Below are 10,748 nucleotides of genomic sequence, written 5' to 3'. Positions count from 1 at the left end.
ATTTGGGTTTTAAAACCAAAGTTTTTAATAAATTAATGGAAATCAATAGTTGAGTTCCCTTTGGTTAAAAGAGACTGCAATGCGCAACACTTGCATATATGTATGAACGAATATGATACTTCATAAAGAGGTGCTTTTAAAAGCCAAATGATCCAAGAGCAGCCTTCTAGTGCAAACTACAATGCCATAAAGGCATAGACCTAGCAAGTCATCTTGTCAACAAAGGGCATAAAAAATCCACTCTTACGTTGCAAAGTAGAAAAGCATTTGGAAACAAAAAACTTACGACCAGCAAACGAGGTTCCTCTTTATTATTATTATTATTATTATTAGTCTTTATTGAGTCGGGTAATTTCAATTCTATTTTTGAAATTCCAAGACACTGTAGAAGTCATCAAAACAGAATGCTCGAAAATGAGGGAAACCAGCAGAGAGGCCAAGCTGTTTGAATTCTTCTTCTGTCCTATGCTTACCCTTGGTCCTGTAAATTGTCATGACGAAAATGTCACCTTCCAGGAGAGCGCGGGTCAGATGACTATCATCTGAATCCTTGGGTAGCACTGGCTCACATGCAATCAGTTTGCCTCCTACAGGCAGTGCCTTGTAACAATTCTCCATTATAAGCTTGCATTCATCATCTGTCCAAGCGACCAAGACCCACTGCCAGGCAAAGTGAAATAAATGCCATCAGCTTCATTAAGGCACTTTAATTACACATAACAGGCCTTTAAAGTTTAAAGCCAGCCTAGCTAGTCAATGGACCAACCAAAGGCAAAGCTGCTAACGTGTCAATAATTAAGTAGATGAACGAAAGGGCAGGACAGAGGGCGAATGACATAATTAGCCCAAAATGCACACCAAAGGACATCTGCCTGGAAAGCAAAAGCTTTGATTGATTAAAAATTGCCAGGCCATGTTTCTGAATTCTGGTCAGACGGGTACTCTGGTACTTAGCACAACTTGGCTTTAGTACCCTTGCAACCACTACTTCCATAACTAAGTTAACCCTGCAACCAACAATCTAAGGTACAGTTGCAAATAAAAGCGCCATAGCCACAAAAAAAAAAAAAATAAACCAAATCTAAAATCAGGATCATACGAGTATACTGTAAGAAGAGGCTAAACCTTGTCGCTGTGCAACCTAAAGATCCTGGATTTCCAATCTAACAAAGACAAACCATGCCCAGCTAAGTGCTAACCATGAATATGCTACGGCCTGTATATACATATTATCTAGCGAGTTATAGACAATATCCTGACACCAAAATTTAAAGAAAAGGCAGAAGGAAGCCATGAGAGAGACGGTTAAAACTCTCAAAACATCCTTTTTTTTTCCGATACATTTCCGTAAATAAAGCAATGATTCTTTGTAAGCTCAGCATTTTAATCACTCCACAAAACTAGAGACTCCTACTGAGAAAGAAAGGAATCCCATGTATGGAACCGGTAGGTAGGTGAGGTGATGGGTCTTTCTTTCCTTGTCAAATAGCATATACAATATTAAGCACAAAGATCACTTCCTTAAATTATGATTTTTGAATAAAACAAAGAAAAAGATGCTTTCAATTTCCGAGATGGATCATTTGTCTAATTGGTTGGAAACATTCCATTTAATTAATGCTTAGGACAATACCAAGATCATTGATAAGAAAAAAAATTATCCTGTCATTTGTTCCCTTCTTTTTTTAGATTTTTCAAATGATTTTTTTTAAAAATTAATATTTTTAATTTTATTTTTATGACTTTTCTTTTTACTTTTATTAATGCTTAGGGTAAAATTCTAGTATTATTTAAAAAATAAAACAATGAGATAAAGTGTTTTCAGTGTATTTTATCTTATTAGGATGAATATTTACTTTTGTCAAAAATAGGAAATCCAAAAGCAGTTGATGATGGGATCCTCGTGGCCACTTAGAAAAGCAGTTGATGAACTTACTTTTCATTGTTAAAATGAATATCAAACTCACCTTCATGAAGATTCCATCACCACTGGGAATGGATTTGAACATGTCACCTCCAACGTGGCTCACGCCTTCAACATTAAATTCCACAAGAAAATCAAGACTATGTTAAACGAACCCATTCAATCGAGAAACTAGGAACACATAAAAGTCCTCACCCGGAATGGTTGGTGCTTTGGCAACCACCTCAGGCAAGTCAAAATTGATGCCTTCTTCTACATGGGGATGTTTCTGTAAAATCATTCTCAGGCATTCCCCAACACTCCCTCCCACGTCAACCAATCTCTTCACGCCTTTAAACCCATCATAGCTGTTGAGTATAGCTCTCATGAATGGCACTGATACGCCAGACATGGCCTTCTGCATCAGTCTATTCATTTCTGGCTTCTTCCCATAGTAACTATAAGCTGCCTCGCCATTCACCTTCACGAACGGCTCTGATGTTGGATCCAACACTGCCTCGTGCATCAATGGCCACACCCTCATTAAAGCATCCTGAATTGTGTAGTATTACCATAATCAATCGATTATCAACCACTTCCAAACAAAGTTGTAAAATCAGAAAGATTGCGATGTCCGATATTTTACTGTACAAGGCAAACAGTTAATGCGTTGACTCCAATGATGAAATTTTCTTAAATGATGAAGAAATCTCAATTAAAACATCGACAAGAATAGTTAAACACCTGGTGGTGCTGTAGCACGTAAGGTGCACAGGATAGACCGTCGGCGTCGGTGACAAGTGTTTTTCCGATGTCAGTGAGCGAGTATCTTCTTTCAGGGCACTCACTGTCGAGGTGTTCAGCGAAAACACCGTAGCTGGTAAGCATACGGAGGATACGCTGGAGGTTCTCAGGGTCTCCGCCGCCAGAAGGAAGGACTCGTGAGAGAATCTGGGCGGCGGACAGAGGGGTGTTGGCGCCGCCTTGCCAGATGGCGTCTGGTACGTTGAGGCGGACAACGGCGTTGAGAGACATGGGCACGCTCATCATGTTAGCCAGTTCCAGAATGGCTAGTCTTGCTTTGTTCCTGCTATCTGCTGTCTCGTCCTCCATGGCCTTTAATTAGATAGCTCTGCTATGCTTTCTCTGTGTTGGTTGTCTCAAAGCTTCGCTGGTTCGAGTTATTTATTAAGGTTTTAGGTGGGTAAGACGGTGGATATTGGGGGTGGGGGATTGGTATGGGGTACTTGTGTAATTTCAATGGCTTTTCCTCCCCCAATCACTCAACAAAGCTAAAAATACTGTAGCTGGAATTAAGTCATCATTAGATTTTTTCTTATAATTAGTCGGGAGATATTTGATTTTGATTATTAATTATTTTTTAAAGAATAATAAAATAATTAAAATAAGTTAAACACATTTTATCATAATAATTAGAATAAGTAGAAGATTGCTTTACGAGTAACAATTAGAATAAATAAAACATTACTTTACATGGAACAAATAGAAGAAGTGAAAAGAATGTTATTGAGAGTTTGACTTTGTGCTTTTGAGATAATTACACTTATTAAGGAGTGCAGTGCTATAATCCAGAATAAGTTTCCATCAAAGCTTAGATATCTAAGGAGTTTTTCTATTTCTTGCACTATTGGTAGTTTTAAAATTTCTAAAGCTTTATGTGATTTAGGTGTTGGTGTTTCAATAATGCCTTTATTTATTATCAAAAAACTTGGATTTCAAAAGATACAACTCACTACAGTTACCTTATAATTAGTAGACAGAACAATCATGTACCCAGTTGAGATTATAGAGGAAGTTTTGGTAAAAGTTGGGCAGTTATACATTTCGATAGACTTCATTGTGCTCGAGATTGAAGGTGATGTTGAAATTTCTCTTATTTTGGAAAGACCATTCCTAGCTACAGCTGGAGCAATTATTGATGTGAAGAATGGAAAAATAACTTTTAGAGTTAAAGAGGAGGAAATGGTATTTAATTTGTTCAATGCAACTCAGTATCCCTTTACAGATAATTGCTATAAAGTGGATTTAGTTAATAAGGGTAAAGGTAAGCCTATTCCACCACTTTCAACAACGCAGGTGCCAACTCTTGAAACAAACCACCACTGCTTTCCAGTGATCTTGATTTTGTTGTTGGACAACGAGTAGTATTTTCTAATTCACAACTCCATCTTTTGCCATGGAATCTTAGATCATATTGGGAGAATACTTTTAAGGTGATAAAAATTAATCCTTATGATGATATCGAGATTTATAATAGACTTATCAGAGCAGTCAATGTCAAAAAAGAAAGTCTCGAGCCATATAAAGTAGTGCAGAAAGAGGTACCATAGTCAAACTAGTGATTATAAAGAAGCTCTTCTTGAGAAGCAACCTAAACACTCTAAATTACTTTTATTTTATTTTTATTTTTATTTATTTAACTATTAAATTATTGACACTCTTTTTTATTTATGCAGGTTCATGTAAAAAAAACTTTGAAAATTTTTTTAAAAATATTCAAAAAAATTTGAAAAAAATTTAAAAAAAAATTAAAAAAAGTAAAAAAAATTCATTTTTTTTTTTAAAAAGATGGTAAGCCGCAGCTCCCACTGTTGGAAGCCGCGACTTCTCGGACACAAAAAGATGTGAGTCGAGACTCTCTCTTAAAAAAAGAAAAAAGAGCCATAAGCCGGCCCCCCTGTTAAGTGGGCTCTCAACAATTGGTAGCCCACTACCCACTCCCCAAAACCCCTTCTTTTCTCCCTTTTTTTTTGGGCTAGCAATTGCCACTACCCATTATCCTCCATTGGGCTACCAACATTGGGTAACCCATTAACCAAACCCAATTCCCCCCTTTTTTTATTTTTGGACTACCCATTACTCATTTTCCCATTACCCAACAAAAAAAAACCATTTTATTTATTTATTTATTTATTTTCAGTTATTTTTATTTTATTTATTTATTTCTACATTAATCTTTATTTATTTTCTTTTTGTAGTAAAAAAAATTCCTCCTAAAAAGTGAGAATGAAGATGATAAAAACTAGGTGGTGGATTAAAGCTTCTCTAAAATTCATCCAATCATTAAGAGAGTATTCTTTACCTTTCATTTATTTTTTCTAACATTGATGACAATATTTAGTTTAAGTTTGGGGGGGTGAATTTATTTTTCTTGTGGTGAATATTTTGTAGAAGTTTTAGATTTAGTTTTAATTTGCATGTGTATTTATAAATAATTTAGTATTAGTTTCCAAATGAATTTATTTTTTGTTTGAATTTTAGGTATCTGAGTAAAGTTGTGTCAATTTTTTTAGTGATTTTTTTTATCCAATAATGATAACTAGTTGTCTTGAATTTTTAACTTTTAGTGAATAAAGTTTTTGTTTGGATTCATGATAAATATTTTGTTAAGTATTATTGTTAGGATGCAATTTTCACAATTTTGAGTACTATATCTTTTACTTTAAATTATTATGAATATTCAAAGAAAGTTTATATTGATGTGAATTTTAAATTATGTCATGAATTTTAAAATTTGTTTAATTTTCTCTCGCGGTGAAAACTTAAGCAATACTTAGTTAGGGAGATGATTTAAGCCATCTTTGGACCGTTTGAGTCTAAAAAGCCTATTTGATTAAATTTTTATCTCTAGTATACCTCTTTTGAGCCTAATTTCCCTCTTCTTTGTTTAACTACATAATAATTGAGCTTAGTTTTAAAATTAAATTTCCAATTTTGCAACCCTCACTCCTAAGCATGTATATTGTTTTAGAAAATATAAATTGAGCTAAATATCGAAAAGGTAGAAAAGTGATGTTGCTGTGAAAAAAAAATGTTCAAAATATGAAAAAGAACCCCACTACCTACAATATAAGGAGAATAAGTTTGGGGATGTGAAATTGTGAAAAAAAAAGTGTGTTAAATGAAAGAAAAGTTCAAATGTGGAAGAAAAAGTGTACTAAGAGAAGAAAATTAGGGCTTTATATATAGGTCCTAGAATAATAATGTGCTTAGGGTGATTTGAGCCACATTAATATCCTTTTTCATACCTTGACTCTAGCCATACATTACAAGCTTTATAAAGTCCTATTGATCCCTAACTTTGTATTAATCTACATTAGTGGAAAGAGAGATGAAAAGTAAACATATAGAGTTCTAGTACTAAAAATTTGTGTTGGTATAAACTCATCCGGATATCATGATATTCTTGGTAAAAGATTTCACACACACACACGAAAATCCATTCGAGTATATGCTTGCATTAGAATTGAAACATGAATTTAAATGATGCCTATATTTTTCCTTAGGTTAATGATTGATAGACATACTTTTGAGAAAATTAAGGAGAATCATTGAGTTGGTGTACTTTATCTTTAGTAGTAGTAGTAGTAGTAATAGTAATAACAGTTGGAGTAACTATATTTATTTTAGTTTTCATTAACTGAATTTGATTTTCGTAAGTTAGGTTCTTTCTATGTTTTGCTCAAGGATTAGCAAAATATTAAGTTTGAGGGTGTGATAACTCTATAATATAGAGTTATCTGAGCTTAATTTTGATAGTAATTTAGCTTCGTTTTTATAGTAATGCATAGAAATTAGTAGATTTTATATAATTATTTTAATCTAGATATTTTAGGCGAGTCAATCTAATCTTAGTTAATTTTATGCTCAATTTGGTGTTAATATGGTTAAGATAAGTTGTTATTGATTTATTTGTGCTTTTATAAGTATTTGATGAAAGAAGAATTTTAATGGAAAAAGAAGAGCAATTTTAAGGTGTAGACGTCTAATGCACATGTTTTGGTATTTTGGCCACAACTTTCTCTACAAAGCTCTATATAAAGCGATTCTTAAACCATTGGAAAGATAAGAAAAAAAGCTATAACTTTCATGTTTACCCAATTTGACTTGTAAGATGGTCAAAAATCTTGTCAAAGTTGACACACTGTAGCAATCCTAGAACGATTACGATTTTTGTTAATTAATTGGGTAAAGCTGCGACTTACATAGTTTGATGAGGAAATCCCAACTGAAATTGACTTCTTTCTTCACCCAACTTGGCCTAACTTCAAAGCCTATAAAAATAACCTTTCGGAAGACTTAAAAAGGGGAACAAAGAAAACAATAAATTGATATTTGAAAGTCAAGCTACAGAGTCATTGAAGGAATTTGAAGGATTCCAGGAGATTTGGAGATCAAGAATACAATTCTTGGGTTTTTTTTATCTTTTCTTTAATGCTTTTATTCTTTTGTTTTTAATGTTTAAATTTTATTCAATGATAATGTGTGACTTGATAGGGAACTAAATTGTTAATCTAAGATTATGATTGAACTCAATATATAGTCTGAATTATCTATCTCTTTTTTACTTATGTTTGATAGATTTAAGTTGTTTATTTTATTTTGTTCTTAATGCTTCTAATTGACTGGCCACCAATTAGATTGAATTGGAAACCTAAGTTAAAACTTGACGAAGGAGATTTAGGTAGATCTTGAATAGAATAGCGTATGATCAAACGCACTTAGTTGATTAGGTGATTTGATTTGCATATAGGAAGACATACACCTATAAGCCATACATAACCAAAATTAGAGCACAAACTTAATGAATTTTTATTCAATATAATTTACATAGACATATAGTAAATTTATTGTGTGGGGTATTTTTATAAAAACTCGACAGAGACTTGTATATAGTTTAAGATTCTAGGTTAGAAATTTAATCCATTAAACTAAGTTAAGAGAGAGAGACAATAATTAGATAAAGTATCTTAATCTTAGGTATGATAGTCATTCACATTAATAAAGTAAATTTACATAGATTAGTTTTAGTTTTTATTATTAGTTTAAATTTTCCTTTTTAATTTTAATTGTTTAGATAAAATTAAGGTGTGTTAATTTTAGTAGTTAATAATAGGAATTAAAACAATTCTCTATGGGAACGATACTCTATGCATTACTATATTACTTGTTAACGATACGTGCACTTGCATGAGAAATCAACAACAAAAAGACTCAGAAGGGACTCTATTTCATAGAATTGGAGAATTGGAACATCTCCAACTATTAACTAAAACATCAACAATCTTGCCAGGTACTCTTGTTTCAAGCAATGTGTCGTAAATAAGATACTAATGGAATCTGTCGTAAGCCTTTTCCAAGTCAATCTTCAACATCATCCATCCCATTATACCTTTTTCTTCTTGAAAGAGTGCATCACTTCTTGGGTCACTATGACATTATCAATGATTAACCACTCCGGAATGAAGCTATCCTATGTCTCTACAATCAATGCATTCATATATGGTTTCAACCTATTAGTAACTACCTTCATCAAAACTTTGAAAATGATAGGTAATAAACTAATAGGCTTGTATTGTAAGATATATTCAAGAGACACCATTTTTGGTATTCAAACAATTAAGGACCTGCATAAGTTTTTCTAATCGTACCACTTTCAAACTCATTCTGTACATACTTAACAATGCTCTGACCCACCACACTCTATTGATTTTGAAAAAACAAGGCATGCATACCATCAATCTTAGGTGCTTTCAAAGGCTTCATTTCAAATAAGGCATCATGTACTTCCATTTCACAAACCAGCTTAGCTAAGGTTTCATAGTCTATGGGTGCAAGAGTAGAGAATTCACTTGTAATGGGATATACTGTGGCATTATCGAGATCCTTAATATAAAGTTGTCGAAAAAAATCAATTGCATGTAATCTAATTGCATCATGACCCTTAAACCCCATTCCATCCGTACCATGGAGTTGCAAAATTTTAGCTTTGTTCTTTCTACGAATTACATGAAGGTGAAAATACTTGGTATTCTTATCACTAAGTTTGAGCGAGTCTATTTTGGATTTTTGCGTCCAATATTCTTATTCCTATTGGAGGATCGATTCATTCTCCTTTATCAATTTCAGTTCTATCTCCCTTAATATCTAAAGCGTTGAAGCTCCAAAGCCTTTCCCATGCCTTTTAATCTTGCTAGAATCCTTCCTTTTTTATTAAAGATGTTCCCACAGACCTCTTTATTTCATTGTTGAGCAGTGACAGAGAATTTATCCATAACAACTTGAATATCATAAGAAGGATCCCAACTTTATTTGTAAAAGTCACCAAACCCTGCATAAAAGATCCAAGCTGCTTGAAACTAAAACTTAAGATTCAATTATTTATCCTGTCCACCACTGACGAAATTAGTAGTGGCCTATGGTTAGATTTAATTTGGGGTAAATGTTGAATAATGGCTTCATTGAACTATAATCTTTAATCAGTATTACATAATGCCCTATCAATCCTCTTAAAAACCAAACCTCTTTTTCAAGTGTATTTTGGCCCACTAAAACCAAGATCAATTAAATCAAAATCATTAATAAATCTCTTAAAAAGCTTATAAGGCTTGCTGCCATGTATTGAGCCACCTATTTTCTCATGAGGAAAAAGAAAAAACATTAAAATCTTAAGATAATAACCAGGGTCTATTAATGCTTTTTGCAAAAAGAAAGAGCTTTGTCCATAAAGCTTTACGAAATTTGTTATCAAGATGTCCATATACTGTAATTAATAATCAAGAAGAACCTGAAACATAATTTACAGCTAAATAAATACATTGAGGATGATTACAGATCACTGAAACTTGCAATTGGTCATTCCACAACAACCAGATGCCTTTAGAGAAACCAGAAGCTTCAACTCTATGTGATTTGTCAAAGCTGAGAAAATTAATAGCCTTTTCTACTATTATGCCACTAATCCTTTTGTCACGACCCGAAACTCTCATCGAGCCAGTGACAACCGCCGCGAAGCCTCGACAAACATTCTTCCCCCGAATGCCTTTTGAGACCTCGCAAGGCTTTTGTACTAGTTTTTCCATTCCTCTTTCTTTTTTTTTAATAATAAAATAAAATAAAAATATTAATTAAAATGATCTATTTTAATGTAAAACAATATATATATATTTTGAAACATCAAAAATTAATTATCTACACATAAAAACAAAATAAATTTATACATATCGTAATATAGAAAACTAAAGTATGCAATTTAAATTACAATGACACGTGGGCTCCCAAATAACTGAGAAGGTTTAAGTCTATAACCTTGCTTTCTAGGATGCAACTCCGAAATTTACTTCTCGATGCAATTGACAGTCTACTGCCTATTCTGAGCCTGAAAAATGTTTAGGAAGAAGGGGTGAGATTATAAAATCTCAGTGAGTAGATAGACATCATCAAAATAATTTAAAGCCGAGTAATAGGAGACAATATAAAAACATTGTATCTCAATAATGTTCAATCTATACCAAACAATTTCTTTTCATCAAATTTCTCGGCTTATGAATTTCACAAAATTGGCCCCTGCCATAATCATTCTCGTGGGTACCTTCGTCAACGTATCCCACTAAGACCGCCAAGGCTATTAATTGTCACACACACAAACACATTTCCCCTCTGACAACACAGTCGTTCCTTGGCATTGGCTGAGTCTCACTTTCACGTGGTGGCTAGCGTGAAGTGTACTCAAATCCTACCTCGGGAGTTATCCTACGCGCCTCTCCAATCGAGGTAAGCTCAATAATTGGGAACCGTGCCCCTCTAATTAGGCTGGCCCACGGAACTCCCATCACTGCAGTGCCCACTTTATAATCCACCAACCAATAAAATCACAATAGTATGACATGGCTCACTTAACACATTCAAGGCAAATCAAAGCAGTTCACATATTCTTTAAATCATAAAAATAACCAGTCATACCCACATTTATCATAAGCCATTTAATGTAAAATCATGGATAAACAACACAATCATAGTATAGGTCTCCAATTACTCTATTTTT

General features: G+C 33.4%; 1 protein-coding gene across 1 annotated transcript; it reads right to left on the bottom strand.

The window, feature by feature from the left end:
* LOC18598087 (caffeic acid 3-O-methyltransferase) lies at window positions 98–3,118 on the bottom strand. The gene is made up of 4 exons (XM_007027452.2): window positions 2,648–3,118; window positions 2,120–2,456; window positions 1,968–2,032; window positions 98–660 (listed from the first exon to the last, which is right to left on the bottom strand). Exons 1-4 carry the CDS (start codon window positions 3,014–3,016, stop codon window positions 361–363), a joined length of 1,071 nt encoding a protein of 356 aa, XP_007027514.2. The 5' UTR covers window positions 3,017–3,118; the 3' UTR covers window positions 98–360.

Source organism: Theobroma cacao, chromosome 5 (genome assembly GCF_000208745.1).
Source record: "Theobroma cacao cultivar B97-61/B2 chromosome 5, Criollo_cocoa_genome_V2, whole genome shotgun sequence".
Lineage (NCBI taxonomy): Eukaryota > Viridiplantae > Streptophyta > Magnoliopsida > Malvales > Malvaceae > Theobroma > Theobroma cacao.
The sequence above is the reverse complement of the archived record's forward strand: the minus strand, read 5'-3'. Positions and strand labels throughout refer to the sequence as shown.